Source organism: Vigna unguiculata, chromosome 7 (assembly GCF_004118075.2).
Source record: "Vigna unguiculata cultivar IT97K-499-35 chromosome 7, ASM411807v1, whole genome shotgun sequence".
Taxonomy (NCBI): Eukaryota; Viridiplantae; Streptophyta; class Magnoliopsida; order Fabales; family Fabaceae; genus Vigna; species Vigna unguiculata.
In genome coordinates, this window is record NC_040285.1 from 28,541,760 (window position 1) to 28,561,024 (window position 19,265).

A 19,265-nucleotide genomic window follows, 5' to 3' on the forward strand; every position below is an offset into this window, starting at 1 on the left:
TGTTTATCATAAATGATTTAAAACTAACATTTGAGTTAGAATGCATGTAAATAACTCAAACCACTATAAAAAAAGACACATTCTTTTAATTTTTTTTTTAAAATATTTATAAATTTTGTTATAAATAATAATTTATAAAAAATTGTTACCAATTTTTTTACAAAATATTTTCTATAATTTTTTTAAAAAAATACTTACAAATTTTATAATTTTATAAAAAATAATTATCCATATAAAAAATACATGTTAATTTTATAAGAAAAAAAAAACTCATTGCAAAATTTTATAACAACTTAAGTGCATTCTATTCCATTACATACCCCTTCAAGTTTCCTTCCATTATAAAGTATTTAAATAATGGAATGAATATTTTAATAATATTCTTTTTATTCTATTGCATTTTACTTACCATTACATGTACCTAGAATACCTTTGTGTTGATTTTTCTTTTAACAAATGAAAAACATGGGAGGGAAGCTACTCCGGCCACTTCAACAATGGAGTGGTGGTGGTGATTCACAAACAATCCATTTTTACATCAACCTCCATCCAACACTAACAAAATAATATTTTTATGTTAAAATATAAAATGATTTACGATGAAATCAGTATAAATTAAAAAAAAAAATATTATCTTTTTTAACTGGGTGTTGAATGGGTGTAGTAAAATTTAGAGGGATCTAAAATTTTCCTTCAACAATACTGCATCCGCGTAGTTTTGGGAAACGATAAACAGTGACAATGATTTTATGCAACATTTTCTAAGAAACACCAAAGAAAAAAAAGAAAAAAATAATATAAGAAAACAGAAGATTATAACAGAAATGTTATGTAAAGAATTTAGCATGTTATTTTTCATTTTATTCTGAAATTTAATGTATGTAAAGAGTGAAATTAGGCCCTTTAACAATTTGATCTTGACTGTGAAAGATGGCAAATGAACAAAATCATATATTAGCTAGTCACCTAATGGATCTGTTAAATATGATTCCAAAACTCTGATCTAATGAAGCCACACAACTGTAAAGAAGACCTTATCAGAAGATAGAAAGAGAAATATATTAATAATCAAGCACTCACAAACTTAATCTTGAGTCCATTCAATAACACAGGCACATAGGAAAACTGTATATTACACTGTATTCTTGTATCAACAATAAAACAGAAAAACATGGAGGAAACAATTAATATTACATATAACCTTTTCTATCTTTCTTTTACACAAAGTTTCATTTGAAATCTCTCTGAGATTTCTCATTCCGAAACTTGAAAAAGGATCAGTGGAAACAACAACATAGAATAATAGCATAGCATCCCACCAGAGATGCCAAAAAGAACCATAAAAGTTGTCAAACTTGAGGAAGAAACTTCACTGTATCTTCCATCTCCTGCTTCAGAGTTATAACTCCATATTAGGTATGCCAGCCAACAAACTGCATACCCTAGAGTGATTCAAAAGTCAAAACCCTCTAGATCCGAGAACCCAAGCTGAAAGCATGATTTCTCTTCACCCCAAAACACTTTTTCTCTGCTCATGGTAATTTGAGAGGCTTTGTTTCTCATACACCACAACCTAAACCCCTTGCCTCTGATCCTTTCATGATTCTCAGCCTTTTGCAAGAAGTCACAAACATGCTGCAAAAAGTACGGTTCTGTCAGATTGAATTCAACTCATACAAACCTAACCATATGAGACAAACAAAAGCAGATCAGAGAGATGTAACACTTACTCCCATGGAACATCTCCAACTAACATCCAGTCACCGTCCTTGTCTTCGTATGTTGGTGCATAGTCAGATCCTTTGTAACCTTCTTTTTCAGAGTACTCACCTGAAAACCCATAACACAACCCAGGTCATTTTCACAGTATCATCAAATTTTATTCAAAGTGCTTTCTTTTCATCTCATCTCATAATAAAAAACCAAAACAAAAAACTAAAATTGTTCTCACCTATGGTCAACTTGAACATGTTTTCTAGAGCTTTGAGAAGTTGTGTGTAGCCTCCATATACCTTCAGGTCAATCTTCCTAAGATAAGGTGCTCCATCCATGCTTACTTTCACATAAATCCCAGCACCCTCATTCTCCTGAAAACTGTTTTTTCTATAAGATCTGATTGGTGGCCACCCCACTATCTTTGCCCTGTCATAAAAGAATTCAATGAATCAGTCAACTCAAAATTATCACACACACACAGAACTTCAATAATAATAACATGTTAATGGAACTTACTTTGCAGGAGGTGGTGTCTCAGTTTCCACATTTTTTTTAGCATTAGAAACAGTGTCCTCAGAAGAAGTTTCAGTCAATGGCCTTTTGTTGGTAATTCTAACAGCTGGAGACAGTGTTTTTTCCTGAGTTTCTTCTGTTCCTGGGAGTCCCAATCTGAGCTCAGTTGCCTTGAGGTTGAGATCAGTCTCATATGTGACAGTGCTTTCCATCTCTTCCTGGTAGAATCTATTATCCAATTGCAAGAGCCTGAAAGACTGGTTTGTTATTGAACAAGTGAAGAGAAAAATAGAAGGAAATGGTTGTTAATTTGTTGGTTGGTCTGGTTAGTGGAATGAATCTGTTCTTGTAGATTGAGAGATGATGATGATGATGATGATGATGATGATGATAAGACTTGAGATGTGATGCAAGTGTGAGAAGGTATGTTTTATAGGGACATGGGAAGATAAAGAGGTGGTGTTGTTGTGTATGGTATGGGGAATGATATGAATGAGTTGTGAGAGGAGAATAAAAAAATAAAAAAAATAAAAAAATAATGAAATAAATTATGGAGAAAGACAGGGTAAGGTGTCGGTAGCAGTAGCAGCAAGTTTAAAGCAAGATGTCCCCACAAATGGAGGACAAGGGTGGGACAGGGTGAGTGTCCCATAAGGGAAGAGGGTCAAGATGCGGTTTGGGAGATAAATGAGGAGCGTTGGCTTTAAGGAAAGGCAAAGGAGACATGCCCATGTGAAGGGAGGGTCCATATCTCAGACTTAGTCATGGCACTCTTGCCCATGTGGCTCTCATTTTTTAATTCCTCATTACATGTGAACCTTCTTCTTCTTCTTCCAACTTCTAACATGCATCAAACAAAACAAACCTAGTAATATGTTTTCTATATTTAACTATATTTCACTTTAATCAAATTAACAACTTTATCAAATAACTCGCAAAACTACACCTATATGTGTGAAAACTCATAAAATTAATTTATAATTTTATCCATTAGAGCAAATTCATAAAAAAAAAAATCAATAAATGTGAAGTACACCGGTACAAAATTATTTTAACTTAGTTTGAATACAAATTGTATAACTAATTAAATATTGGTTGCATATATATAAGGATTTTACCCAGTTCAGTTAAGTGCATGATCTAATCTTAATTATTGAATAAATAATTTTGTATCCATTACTTCACAGGAATACAAAGTAAGTTCTTGATGTGTATAATGATATAGTAATTGTTTAGTTTTGCTTTTTGTTTAGAGTGGAAGACATCTACAATAAAATTAGAGGGATTATTAAGTGGTCCTGGATTAGTATTTATGCATGGACCTGCTTGATAATACGTACTTAAATATGATTAATCATTTTATTTTAAATTACAAAAGTTAAATATATTTTAATTTTATTGTACTGGGTGATGTAATGTGTAAGAAGAATGAGAGAAGATGAAGTGCAAGATTGTGAAGATTAAGATTGAAGTTGAAATAGAAGACAAGTTACATCAACCAGTAACTCTTTTGTCTCCATAAGATTTTAGAAGAAAGTCAATTGGCTTTCGTATTATGTTTAAAATGTTTAGAAGAATTAATTTACATGTGACTTATTCTTTTATTTAGAATCCATCGTCAATTGTCATGCATTTTTATTATTAAAAAATTGTCTCTCACATGTTGTTAAGTAGTTTGAAGTTGTAAAAATATAATTTTTCTTTTGTACCTATCAACTTAAACAACTTGTTAAGACCCTCTCAACTCACAAGACAATCGTCTTTCCCTTTCTGATTTACGTGTGAAAAACTTCTAAATTCACAAGTGTGACTACTATTCTTGTAATTATTGCTAAATAAGTTTCTTCTCATTTGTATAGATGATGTTTTTAAAAAAATTTAATGTATAATAGATTAAACATAAATAAAACACAATACATATGAGTAGTTACTCATAATCAATTATCTTAGTCATTTAATTGATTATTTTTCTCGTGTTCCATCTCATTTACTATAAACATGTGATGATGTTGTGTTTTATTAATTTCTTGTCGTGTAATATATCTCGTATGATAATTGAATAAATAATTCAACTATTATTTCTTTTCTTTCTTTTTAAATCGATCACAATCACTCATAGACATTCAAATTTTTTACTCTCTTATAATTGAAATAATTTCATTTTCCACATTTTTTTTCTGTTTTCTTTTTCACTCAAATTCAAACTAAAACGTATTTTTTTCTAGATTTAAATTATATATATATATATATATATATATATATATATATATATATATATATATATATATATATATATTAAATGCAAACCAACCTCAATTTTCTAAATTCCACGGATGCTGTTGTTTTAAAATATTTTTTATATTTAAATCTAAATAATGTTTTTAAAGAGTATTATCAAGAATAGTTTCAGCAAAAGTACATTTTTATTATAAAATGAAACATATATTAAATGAACTTTAAATACTGATTTTAATGGTGTAAAAATAATTAATGTTTGTGAATTCATAGACATTATAAATTACTTGATGGGCCAATATCATGTAATAATTTCTTCTGAAGGAGTCTCGACCTGAATTTAAGGCTGTTTGCTGCGTTAAAGTTCAACAACAATCAGAAAAGAAAAATACCTGCAAGATTGTGTGTTACGATTATGGATAAATAGCAGATAGGAAAAAAAAAATAACGATAATAGATGCATGAACATTGAAGCAGTAAAATGAGTGAAATGGAAATAATTGTAAAAAACAGCGCAACTACTACCATTCAAAAATGGCTGACACGGTTAATTGATTATGGTCAGAAAAAAATTCCTGGCAACTTTTTTCTTTTTACTCAGATTAAAATTTGATGAATTAAGTGATATTAAAAACAATAAAAATGGAAAAGTCAAACTTTTTTATGACGGTCAAGTCCGCGATGGTTAATTGTACGGATCCAGTTTATTTATTTTGGTAAAGTTTATTTTAAGAATTTCAAAGCAAGAGATTGTTCTGCTTCTATAAAACAATTTTATACATGAGTTAAAACTTTCTTTTTAAATGATAAACTAAATTATTTTTAATGTACAAATATCAATATATATTTGCAAGTCTCAAATTCATAACCAATTTTAACTCACTCCGATTATTAATTTTTGAAATTAATTGTTTTAACCTCCACCTTATTATTAAAAGATAACAAAATAGGTTTGGTTATTTTTTTTATATTTACAAATATATTACTTAAAAATCTTGTAGGGTCGATTAGGAGAGATATTTACAAATATTAATACGTTTACATTTTTTTGTTTGAAATATGAAAAAAAAAATGTGAAAGACCTCGGAAAATATGTTTCTCTGAGATCTTAAATTTATTTGGAAGTCAAATATGGTTCAAAAGATTAAGTTAGTTTCCTTTCCTTTATAACGGATTTACTAGGCAATTAATTCAATTAAAGGGTAATTTCATCCCTATTTTGCCATTAATTAACAAAGGATTAGTATAGGATTTGTGAGGGGAAGAAAATGGTTTCTATTTTCTTTATTAAATAACTATCATTTCACTATGAGATGTGAATGCATTCTGAATCTCTTACAAAGGTGAATTTATGTTTAGTTATGAAATTTATTACAACATTGCCTCACAATCTAGTAACTAATTATGTTAAATATTACCTTGCTAATTTCTCTACAATCCTTTGTAATTATATAATTTATTATTAATATAATTTTATTATAATTTTGTACCATTGTGGGATTTTATTAGCTCAATTTGTTCAGTCCATGGATTTAATCAAAAAAATTTGACATCTCAGTTTGGCCAGTGGGTCAAGCAAAAACTTTGAACTTGCATTATACTTATGCTTTAATTTTTTTTAATTTATAGAAATTATATGGTTTTTAGCATATATTATTTATTTATTTATTTATTTATTTAAGTTTAGAAGACCAAGTACTCTGTACGAAAATCGAAAAGGAGAAGCACATTGCTTAAAAGATTTATGGTCTTAATTGACTAAACATGGTGCACTTATTATTTAAATTATTGACACGTACAGCAGGAACAGGGGGCCCTTCCCCATCAATTATTTTTTTAGCATATACGGAGAGAGAACATTTTTACCAGAAAAAGTTAATCTTGCATTTTATGTTAACATACTAAAGTTTATCTTTTTTCTATTTTCATTATTGTTTTATTAATATGGAATATTTGTTAATTTATAGTTTTCTAAAATATTTTAGAATGTGTTTTAAATATTAATTGTTATTGTTTAAGGTAGAATTCATTCAATTTTGTATTTCATCGGGCTGTAAATTTAAACTCTTGCAAACATAACCTTTCACTTTTATCTCATGAGAATTCAAATCTGCTAACAATTACATATACCATTGGATTCATTCTAGCCCAAAATGCCCATGCTCACACGTGCCATTTTTTACATATTAAACTAGGTCTTTTTTCTGCATATATCACTAATATAAAAAAGGCTTTTAACGTATGGTATTTTCAGTCTTTGACGTCTGCCCAAACACCGACGTCGTATTGGGTGACGTCAAAATTGACGTCGGAAAGCAGAGCAGACGTTAATTAACGTCGGGTCCAGGAGAGTCAACGTCAAATAACGTTTGTCAAGGTTCTACCAGACGTCAAACAGTGCTGTTTTTTTTTTTTTAAGTTTTGTTGTTTTTACAACATTCTCACACCTGAAAATCAGAAAAAAATTCATAATAGTTTCTAAACGTTTTTCTTAAGAGTATTAACTTCTATATTCCAGAACTACTAGTTAATCAATAACTAGAAAAAGCCATTGAATCAAATGCCTTGTAGTTTAAAAAAAATGAGTACAACAATATTGCATAGCTATGATAGTTTATACTACATAAATATGTTAGGTATTTGTTATCCTCATGCCATCACCTTAATCTTATGTCGAGAGAAGAAAATAACTCTAGCAGATTACAAGAGATGTCTCATAACAAAATCAGACCAAAGAGAAACAAAAGACATGAAAAAGAACATTACCTTAGTTACTTGCTGGTTTTGAGGTCCTTGATTTAACCTTACCTCACTCACCCCTCTTAATGGAGAATTAAAGATCAAGGAGTGACCACCTAAATATTACTCCAAGGCAACTTAGAGGTCAGTTTAAAGAAATGTAAGCACTTCAACATCATTCATAAAAAAGAAAAATACTAAGAACTCTCATGTAATGAAAACATAAACTTTATAGTTCATGGAATGAGTCATCCTTCATTATTCACTCCACCCTAAATTCATTATGACTCATTTTCGTATGGAGTTCACAACATTGATCACCACATCACGCTCATTTACCTTCCAAATTAGATACACGGGTTATTAATTCAATTTCAATTTCAATTTCAAACGGCATGCATAATTAAAAGTCTAAAAGGAGGCAATCCACATGAGAGTGTTTGGTACACTTCTTATAATCATACACATATGAAAAGAATTACCTACAGTATGCATCATGCCATTGTAATCACAATTAACGCTCAATTTAGTAATAACCCTAAATTTAGAAATGGAAAACTAACCCCTTCTAGCAAATGAAAGACGAACTTGGAGAAGGTGGCTTTAAGGTCTTTGCACGCTGTTAGTCAAATGGGGATGAAGAGCAAGTGGGACGAATCTCAAAACGCTGCAAATGGGGATGAAAACGCAAAATATTCGGTTCAAAATGCCTAAAATCAATTCATAATCAAATCCCAACAAGTTTGGTGGTGAAAAACGTTCGAAACTCACCTAGATAAAGTCGAAATGGGGGTCGCCGGTGGAAAACGCTCGCGGAAACAGTGAAACAGCGTAGGGTTTCTGCGTTTCGCGTAGAGATAAGTAAAACTTAACGTCGGTGGTGAAGGAGTCTGACGTTAAGTGACGTCGGGGGAACAACAGTCTGACGTCCTTTTTTAAATGACGTTGGGTTTTTTTGGGCAAACGTTAAATTACGTCTAATCTGGAACAGACAGACGTTAAATTACGTCTGACCTGGAATAGACAGACGTTAAAAAAGTCCGATAATTTACAAAAATGCCACCGGTCATTTTTAACGTTGGACTTTTTTTGGACAGACGTTATAGGGGTTATAGGGGTGACATTATAACGCTTTTTTGTGTTAGTGTATATTAATTTAATTAGCATTAAGTCAATATATTGTTAAATTTACAAGACTTAAGTTTGATTTTTAGAATAAACTTCCAAGTCTATTTACTTAAGTGAATTGTAAGGGTTAATATTCTAAATGTCATTTTAAATTAAAACTTTTCAAACAAGTACACAAATTTGACAAACTAAAGTTTTCAAATAAAATAATAATTATATAATTTCAAATATTAAAGCCAAAATTTAGAAGTGATGTGTGTGATGAATTGCTGACTTTAATTAAACTTTGTCCAAATTTTATGGAGATGTGTATTTATTGACGATGAAATTGGTATAAATAAAGATCAACTACATCCAAAAAGAAAAACACACACATGATTTTACCAAAGTGATGATGGCATGCGATAAATGTTTAAGTTAAATTCTTATGACAAAGTTGAAGGTGTTTCAAAAAGTTTATCCTATTTACAATTACATATGATAATGAGTTGCTTCAGATATAAATAGTGACTCCTTGTTATATACTTTGTCTTAAAAGGTTGTTTTTGAATACATAAGGAATATGCAAAAATATAAATTTTAAACAAAATTATTTAAAAATATTTTTTTAAAATTTAAATTTGGTTTTAAAAATTATTTTTAAGATTTATTTAAATAAAATTACTTAATAAAATATTAATATAAATACATTTAATTTTTTTAAAAAAATAAATTTAAATGAGTTGTATAAAGATATAAATTTTAAAAAGTTAATATGTTACAAAATAACTTTGATTTTATAAGTCTAAATAAAAAAACAGAAATATATGATTTAAACAACTTTTAATAATTAATATTTTTATACTAATAATTTTATTTTTATCATTTAAATTTTAAAATATAATTATTAGCGAGTAGTGAATTATTTGTGGATCGAATAATATCATGATGCATGTACTCATTCTATCAATAAGTGGATAAACAAATTTTCGTATTTAATTCATTAAAAATATCAATTTAATATAAATAACAGATTTTACTTACATATATTCACATGTAATAATTATTTTTTTATCCCTTTTCACAACATAATTACTTAATTCTTATCAAGATACAATATCTTATACCCATCTCACAGAATTCACTGTCTTAATTATTATTTATTTTGAAATAATAAATAAATAAAATATAATGAAAAAAAAGATATTTATACACGCTCACATACCAAAAACATAAACATTTATCATCATAAAAGAATTTTCCAAGTGACCGAATTCTATTTTTGTTTTGTTGACTTCTACGAAGCATTTAAATAATCAGGTTTAAATTAAAGGCGTTCAAAAACAATAAATAGAAAAAAAAAAAGTAAAGAAAAAAAAAAACTGTCCACTGAAGCTATATTTTTATATTAAAGAAAATATGAGTCATCTAAAAAACACAGAAGAAATGAATCTGGTGCAAATTTTTGGAATGTCTGGACAAAGCGGGCGAAACCTTTTTACAGTTGGAGGGGAGGACCATTTCATGCTTCACCATTACTGCTTATGCATGAGTACCACCTCGACAACGCCTCAGATGAGAGGACCACTAACTCTCCCTTACAAAATCAAAACCAAAAGGTGTCAGAAAATCAGATCCTTCTTTCATCACCACAATTTAGTCAAACACCCATGGGACCATTTCTAATACAAAATTATCTTTTTCATTTTCCATTTCACATTTCTGCCCTAAAATTTATTACCATCTTTCATTTACAATAACATGACCACAAAGATCTACTTTCTCAAGTACAGTTTCAACATGTGACATCATCAGCATGAACAAAAGCTCATACGTCTAGAGTACGGGTTTATATTATATATCCAATCTGTAACATTGGTTGCTGTGAACCATAGTTATTTGGTTCTCGATGCTGGGTGTGTCGGATTTTTGTCACTATCGGTGATTAATGAATGAAGCTAGAATTTGTGGCATGAAATCCAACAACATGGCTGTGTATTATAAGCTGGCAATATATCTACAGGAGACGTGTGGTGTTTGGCACTTGGCATATGAACAATTCAAAACAGAACTCAGATAGTGATGCTCAACTAATGATTCCAATCACACATATAGATTGCTTCTTGCATCATTTTCTGCGGTTTGGATTCGATCTGATTCCACAAATCAATGTTACTTTCGCCTGCACATATTTGTAATACGGATCATGAAAAAACATTTATTATGAGAGTTGAGGAAGGCATTACCACCATGGAATGTGAAAAGGGAATGTCTGGAATTATAAAATATCTCTATTTAAGATAGTATCGTCGAGTCATGTAATAGTGGTTGGAAAATTAATGTCATGGTCTAATGTGTAGGACTATGAGGATGTTCATCTGAAATTGTTTGGTTTAATGAGTAATGGCTTGCAATGCAGTACTAGTGGCTAACAAAGATTCTAATTTATTGTGTTTGGCAGCTTACAGACTTGCGGAAAATGAAGGATTGGAAGACCTATCTCACATGAAATACTCTTGTTTCCTCCCATTGCATTATTAGCTAAACCATTGTCATTGTCAACATTTTTTAATGTTAAATTATTGTAACAAATTTTAAACCCTAATATATCACTAACATTAGGGTATTCATATTCTTAATCTTATCATTATTTTAACAGTACTCGGCCCAAATTTTAGAATTCAAAATCGACTGTGTGGGATATACAATTTTGATAAGAACAGATTCCAAGATATATGGATAGAATTTTGAGTTTATAAACTCCTCCAAGAATTTAAGTAAGAACAACAGAAAATATTTTTGAAGTTAATTTAATTATACATGACGTATAAATAAGATTTAGTATGATGTTAATAAAATTTATATATTAAATCCGTATGATTATAATATCAATATTAAATTTTAAACTTACGTGTATACGTGTGTATGTATCTACCGCGTTAGACACACGACACACGTTATATTCAGTTGTAGTGCTCGATAAAAGGTGAGAAATGATATCATATAATGAAAAGAGAAGAAAGAAGAGTGAAACAATCTTCACAACATTTAATATCTTTAGGCAGAAGATGCATATTATTGGCTGCTAATTAATCACTTATTTGGTTTGGTACACTAATGTACAAGTTATATAATCATGTTAAGATGTTTCTTATATATCATTTTATTAGGTAAGATGATATAATCATTTGATAATTGAAACTTAAAAGATTAATCTATCAAGATATTTTGATCGGAATTGATTTTTCTCAATATATTGTTTTATACAAATTTTGGAATTTGATTAGAAATGAAACTGTGGAACGGGTTTTGTATTAGCCAAAATGTGAGTTGGTATTCACAATTGACATTTTTTTTTTCTTTTTAACTTTTGAATGTTGTGTAAAATTGAATATAATTAAATATTTTTATTCCTTATGTTATAAATATTATATATTTATAAGTATGAATGTAAATTTTATTTCATGTACTTTAGTATGATTTTTTATAATAATAAAATTTATATTCATATTTAAATATATATATATATATATATATATATAATGCTGGCAAAATAATAAATAAAAATATTTAGTAATATTCATTATTTAATAATTATAAGTAAATAATTATCTTTAATTTTCTTATGATTTTTATATTTGTATAAAATTATTTATTCTATAATATATTTAAATTTGGGTTTAAAAAATCATTAGTGAACTTTGTTATATTTTTAAATAAATACAGACCAATTTTTAGGTCTTTAAACTTACAATATGCTATGTATGTCAGAGTTATATATGTAAGTATAAAATTGCAAGTCAATAGTTGATTAATTTTAGCATGTCGAATATGAAACAAGTCCAAATGAAACAAATTGACCCACATTACCAACTCTTAGATTTGATAATTTACACAAAGTATAAAATTAATTGCTAACCATATAATACTATTATGTTAATAATATGTCATGTCTACCATAATTTATGTATATATGCATAATAAAATAGCACTAACTATTAATTCATATTATATATATATATATATATATATATATATATATATATATATATATATATATATATATATATATATAAGGGTATCAATATGTATACATAATCATAAAAAAGTTATAGGAATTCAACCAAGGAGAAGGAGGTTATATCCTAGCTAGTAAAAAACAAGGGATAGTTGATATGTTCACCACCAAAGAAACCAAAAGGTATGTGGTCACTACTACAATCACAAGCACTCAATTTGTTATTCCAAGGCCTAAATTAAAATTTAACATTCTGAATAACCTTTGTACTATAAAAATCTTACTTTGAATCACACAAAATTCTCTTCACTATTATTTTATGCTAATAGAAGTTTTTGAAAAACTACAACAAAACATAATATATGTCTCATTCAATTTTTATATCTCCCCACTATTATTTTATGCTAAGAGAAGTTTTTATTGACTACGTTACAGTACAAAACAAAGTCAATCATGCAGCACACAGAGAAAGATTTGGGATATGTAAAAAAATGTATGTTGTGAGTTTGTTGTTCTTTTCAGACATATCAACTAATTTATTAATTGTAAAATTTGTTGTTCTTTTAGGTTATCCTTATGAGCAGTATATTATCGTTTTACTGATTCATTGAATAGAGAGAATAAGAATTTATCTTAGCGTTCGGAACAAACATGACAGGTGTTGTTGTTTAATGAAACCAAAAGAACAAAGTCCTGGCATTGCAAGCCTAGGAACCCAGACAATGAGGACCCTGTACAGAATGTTTAAGCTGTATTTGTTGGTTACAAGTAAAAGTCACAAGTCGGTGACTCATTCCATGGTGGCTGGCTACTTCTGTTTTCTTCCCTCTGCTTTAATCCAAAAAAGTGAACCAAATCAACTGGGTCACACTTTAAATTAAATACTAAAAAATTATACCAACATTAAACATGATCCACTGTCACTCATCATTCCTATCATCTCAATCATAAAGTTATGTGTCCAAACAAAACTCTTCAAATATTATATACTTTGTTTCTGAAAGTGAAAAGTTGATGTTGGTAAAATTTCAAAATCATGAAAGTGTTTTATGATGTAAATATATATTGCATCACCTTTTTAAGAAATAAATTGAAACTGTTGCTATTTATTCATTTTTTTTTTCTTCTCCAGTCTTACCACTTTTCTTTTCTTGGGCTACATCTCCTGTATATTGATTCTTCATAGATGGTAAAAAGATGATATTGGAGAGGGAGGGTTCAGTTCTCTCATGTATAGTAAAAGAAAGAAAGGTTTTTTTTTGTGTAATTTCAAATTTTAGTAACAATACAATGAAAGAGTTTTTTTAGATGTTTCAAAGCAACATTTTCAAATACTTACTTTGTAGTAGATTTAAAGCAACATCGTCAAGTAGGTCATTGATTAATCTTAATTAGGTCTTATTTTCGAAATTGTATAAAAATTATGTCAATTTTGTTAATATTGTATTAACAGCATAAAATATGTGTGCCTAAAATATGTGTGCCAGCTTGTGGTTTTCTAAATATTATTTTAATTTGTTACTTTAATTTTTTTTTTATTTTAATTTTCTGTCACATGTAAAGTCAACATCACGTCATGTGTTGAGTCATCGTCTAAATATCAATTTAATTTATGTATTTGTTATATTGATCCAAATTAATCTCAATTTCAATTTTTAAGTTGATCAATTTCGTTCTTTTCAGAATTGAGACCAAATTTAATTTTTATATATAAAATATTATAATAATACTTTTATTAAAATTTATATTTTAATTAAACATTTTTAACACTGCTAAGTTTATTTAAATTTATATTTTATATTAAAATTTATTTAATTTTTTAAAAATTTTAAATATATGTATTTTAAATCGTTATAAAATTATTTCAAAATTTTACATTTGAATTTATAAAATTGTTATTTTTAAACAAACTCTATCATTTGTATATAATTATTGTTATATAATGTTATATAAATATTTGAAATATAAATTTATAATTATTTAAAATATAAATTCAAATAAAAAATAATAATATCAAAGTTTGATGTAATAAAATATCAACACAAATAATACATTTAAAATTTTAAAGCAAAATTTAAATAAAGTTCAATATAAAATAGAAATTTAAATAAGCTTAATTTTGTTAAAAATATTTAATAAAAATATCAATTTTAATAAAAATATTAGTATAACATTTATATAAAAATTAGATGTGATATCAACATGTAGAATGATGAAATTGCTCAATTTAAACAAAAATTACAACTGAATTGAATTAAAAATAATAAATATAGGGATAAAATTTAAATTCAGGCAATGACTTGACATGTGTCACGATGTTAACTTGATACATGACAAAACAATTTAAAAGAAATTAAAATAATCAAAAATAATCAAAAAAATTATGAACTGACTCGTAGTACATATATAACGTTGTTAGTGTATTACTAACGAAAAATAACCTAATTGTTACATATTTTCAAAAATAAAAACTCAATTGTGACCAATCAGAATATTAGAACCTATTAAGATTTTTGAACAAATATAAGGACCAACCAAATATTTTTAACCTATATTTAAATTATCATTACAAATTGATAATTAAAAAAAAACAAAAAAAAATGCTTATTTGTAAGGTTTATTTAGAAAAAAAAAATAATTTAAATGAAGAAGGAGGAGTAGGTTAACTTTTCGAAGGGTGCACCAAAAAGGTAAAATTTAATTTTAAAAACGTAAAAATATATAGGTCTTGAAATATTTAGAAGCCCAAAAAAAATATAGCCGAAATTTGACAAAAAGTATTACAAAATAATTAGTTTAATTTATAATGTTGGAGGTATATATGATCCTTACTTCAAGAGATTTCGAGGTTTGAAAGTTTACTTAGCAATTTTATAATTTATTAACGTGGGCAATATATATTAAGATTTATATTAATGAATTAGATTTATATTAAGTCAATATAAGTAAAATTTATGAATTTATGACTGTCGATTTAAAATATATGGTCGAAATCAATTAGCCCATTAGGCGATACTATAAGTATTTACATGAAAAAACATAAGTTGTGATTTAGGGTATGGATTAGTATGATTAACAAAAAAAAAATGTATGAAGTAGTTTTGAGATGGAGAGAATTTGTAAAAATGTAAGTGGTGAATAAGTAAAGGAACAAAATTAGTATAGACTAAGTAGAAATATATTGAGTACGAAGATGTTTTCTTCAATATAATAGCACACAAGCAAAACATCAAAAACAAAAATTTTCGGACTTATACTTTAATCTTCAAGCTCAATCATACCATGAATATACAACTTTTAAATCATAAAATATCAAGTAAAACAATTATTTTAATTTCATCTGGATCTTAACCACAAGTTTTGGAGAGGTCAAAATAATATTATTTAATCCGTAGATTGTTGGATTATTAATTAGTATAATGTTTCAAAAATTGATTCCTCTAACTGAATAATTTGTTTATTAGTATAAAGTTGTGATGAAGTATAATCTATTTTGTTTCCATCTTCACCAATAGCTTCTCTTTTATCACTTTTGAATAATGAATCTATTATTTCATTCTTCATCAATATATCTTTTTTTTACATAATATTAAAAATAACTTATCACAACTTAATAAAAAATTGAGAGGCATAAATATTAAAGAAAAAATATATTATAGGTGAGTCACAATTAAAAATCGATTATGAAAAAATACATAATACATTATTTTTCTTCTATATTCATAAAAAATGAAAATACCAAAGGCTCATGAGATAAAAGAAACAATGTTAACTATTAAATTAATATTTCATTATCAAGTAAAATAAAAGAGAATTACTTTTTTTTCTTCATTAAAGAAATAGGACAAATGAAAAATGAAAGAAAAAATAATGAGTTTATATGTAACTCCCTTTTTCTTAAAAAAAAAATGGATGAGTACAATTTGTGTAAAACTAACATGACAACAAGAAAGGACATACAAAACATCTTACTAAATATTTAATTTAATTTCCCTTTTGGTTATTATTTTACTTCAAAAGTGTTAAGTTGGTTCTCCAATTTTTTTAGTTTCAATTTGGTTCTGAATTTTGAGAAACTGATACAATTTGATCATTTTTATTAAATTTATTAAGACAGACAATGTTTTTTCATTAAAATTGAAACTGTAAACAAAGATGGGTTATTGTGTTGGTGTTATTCAAAAGTAATAAAAGTAAAGTTATTCGTGAAGATGGAAACAAAATAGATTATATTTCTTCACAACATTATTCTAATGAACAAATTATTCAGTTAGTGGAACTAACCTTTGAAACAGTATACTAATGATCCAACAATCTAATGATAAAAGAATTATATTATTTTGGCCCCTCCAATATATGTATATTCTATTGGGAATTCAAGTGTGAGTCTAAGTCCCATATTGGATAGTAATGATAAAGTAGAGCACCACTATATAAGGACAAAGACCTATAAACTCATTGTCTTAAGATTTTGGGTTGAGAGTGATGTCAATACCTTATATGGTTGGGCTCAGGTCTCATTGATGTTGTCTCTCAGAAAAATTAAACCTAGAGCATCTCAAATATTTTTGTATAATTATATAATTCTTTGCTAATAAAAAAATACTAAGGTATTGTTATATGGTTTCTAACACACCGGGATATTTCAGGGTAAAAGTATAAAAAAAAAATATTCTTGAAGAAATTGAGTAGTATTTTGTCAAAATGAAAATGTTCAATCTTATATACAAAAATCGATGAAAAAGTAGACCCTATTGAGATATTTGGTCTTGCACAGGTAAATGCATGGGTATGGATGAAACACAAATTTTCATCTGTAAAGTTCTCATATAGTGATTGGTGTCTATCCCCTTATACTTGCTTAAAATCTCTTTGATATGATAATTGTTGTGTGTTTAAGTGCTTCAGGCAAACAAATGAAGGATATGTGTTTAAGAGAGCTAGGATTATTAAGTGAAGGATAGAAAGAAGACTACATAAACTAAAGTAAAAAGGCAAATCAGTAAACAAGATGGAGGAAGCCATAAAACAACTTGAAGGAAAGTCGGTGGATGCTGTGTGAGAGGATGAAAACAGACAGACCAGGACACTAGCAAGACTTCCGTCAAGGCTAAATTTCCGCATATATTTTTTTGGCCAGGGAATCCAAAGCTCATGCTTTCAGCGTTATATACAATCTGCAATATTATTTTGCATCAAAAAGAAGAATTGGTTTTTGTTAGCATTTGGTATATATTATGTTAGGTGATCTGATATAGATGCTCACTTATGGTCCTTTTGGTTGTGGATCATAATGCTTATATAGACTATAACCAAGTGTTTTGATTGGGTTGTGGCTAGTGATGTTATGATGCTAAACTAATGCATCAAATCATACATATTTTTTGTATAAGAGTTAGAGCACCCCTCAAGTGTTCTGCTAATTTTATTTTATTTTTTATTGATAAAAAAAAATATATACAAAAATCGAGTTGAAACTTGGTAAAGACATGTTTGCACGCTTCCTTATCTCATTTCATGTATATTTTAGACAATTTAAAGTGAGTTATAATATTTAAAAAGAAAAATGATTCCTTGATGAGTTTATATTTAAAGTGTTCATTTAACTTTAACCTTTGGGATCTTCTATCAAATTTGATCTATAATCGATCTCTGCTAAGAAGTTTGACTAATCTCTGAATAAGATATTTTCTTTCCACTATTTTCTTGTATTTCTCTAGATGGACATGTGTCATAGTTAAGTACTTGATTAGTTATATATATTTTTGTTTATCTAAGTGGTACATATTAATTATCTTATCCGTGTGTTTGTTGAATATGCGTGCATGAATGAATTGTGTTTCTCGTATAAACATGAAACATATCTGGGACCTTGCTTTAACTCCCGGAATTAAGTCAAACATGTTGGGAGATTCATAATTGATAATGGTCGCTTAACGGCTTAAGTCACATAACTTTGGAGACAAGAGACAAAGCTAATTAAAACGAAGGTGATGTTTAATAGTAATAAACTTTAATGCAAAACAACATTATTTGTGGAACTTTCACAACAAAAACAAACGATAACCAACATGACATCGTGGCTCCATTACATCCAAGTACTTCTGCAGTTAATGCTACAAAACGGCATCATATGTATATACACTAAAATTATATATCTTAAAAAAAAGATTTTAATAATTATGTATTAACTAGTTATAACAAATAATCGATGACGTGTATCTTTAGATAATAAATGTAAAAGTTATAAATTTTTTGCATCATATGTATATACACTAAAATTATATATCTTAAAAAAAAGATTTTAATAATTATGTATTAACTAGTTATAACAAATAATCGATGACGTGTATCTTTAGATAATAAATGTAAAAGTTATAAATTTTTTGCTACGGTAAAAAAAAAAAAGAAGAGGGTAGATTTAAAGGTAGTGTATTTGGAATTAGCATTCAATGAATGTTATGCAAGTGGGAAATGCATTGGATTAGGTGATTGAAATGGGTTTGAAATTAACAGTGTTTGGAGACATAGCAATAATTTCATAATGATATGATATCCGACCAAAATGACTAATGACATTTCCAAGAGACTGATCCCACCATTTTGTTTTACATCAAACACTTTCCCCCCTCCTTCTATAATTCAATTCCTCTCAATCAAAATTTGCAGGTGTATTTCTCATATCCATTCGTTAAAAATTCAACTAGTTTGCGAAATTTAAATAAAGAAATATGTTATATATATATATATATATATATATATATACGCGCACTATTAATTAATTGCATGCACACAATACAATATTTGTCACTGTGTTTTTTAAGCGAAAATATTGTTTTTAGTTTTTTGTTTTGACGTATTTTTATAAAAATAAAATATTATTAGGAATTGAATAGTGTTACTGTAAGAGCAATGTGATGAGTGAAAAGGATGAAGG

General features: G+C 27.6%; 1 protein-coding gene across 1 annotated transcript; it reads right to left on the reverse strand.

The window, feature by feature from the left end:
- Positions 1–1,081: 1,081 nt before the first annotated feature.
- Positions 1,082–2,671, reverse strand: LOC114189786 (auxin-induced protein 22B-like). The gene is made up of 4 exons (XM_028078472.1): positions 2,233–2,671; positions 1,952–2,142; positions 1,731–1,830; positions 1,082–1,635 (listed from the first exon to the last, which is right to left on the reverse strand). The coding sequence occupies exons 1-4, from the start codon at positions 2,439–2,441 to the stop codon at positions 1,560–1,562; spliced, it is 576 nt and encodes a 191-aa protein (XP_027934273.1). The 5' UTR covers positions 2,442–2,671; the 3' UTR covers positions 1,082–1,559.
- Between the last annotated feature and the right edge of the window lie 16,594 nt (positions 2,672–19,265).

Bases quoted from the DNA above. Each gene is read 5' to 3' on its own strand.
- LOC114189786 (XM_028078472.1), bottom strand. From the start codon at position 2,441: ATGGAAAGCACTGTCACATATGAGACTGATCTCAACCTCAAGGCAACT. The intron at 1,831-1,951 runs GTGAGAACAATT...ATGGGTTTTCAG, and splicing joins CATGTTCAAGTTGACCATAG to GTGAGTACTCTGAAAAAGAA. The intron at 1,636-1,730 runs GTAAGTGTTACA...TACTTTTTGCAG, and splicing joins GTTGGAGATGTTCCATGGGA to CATGTTTGTGACTTCTTGCA.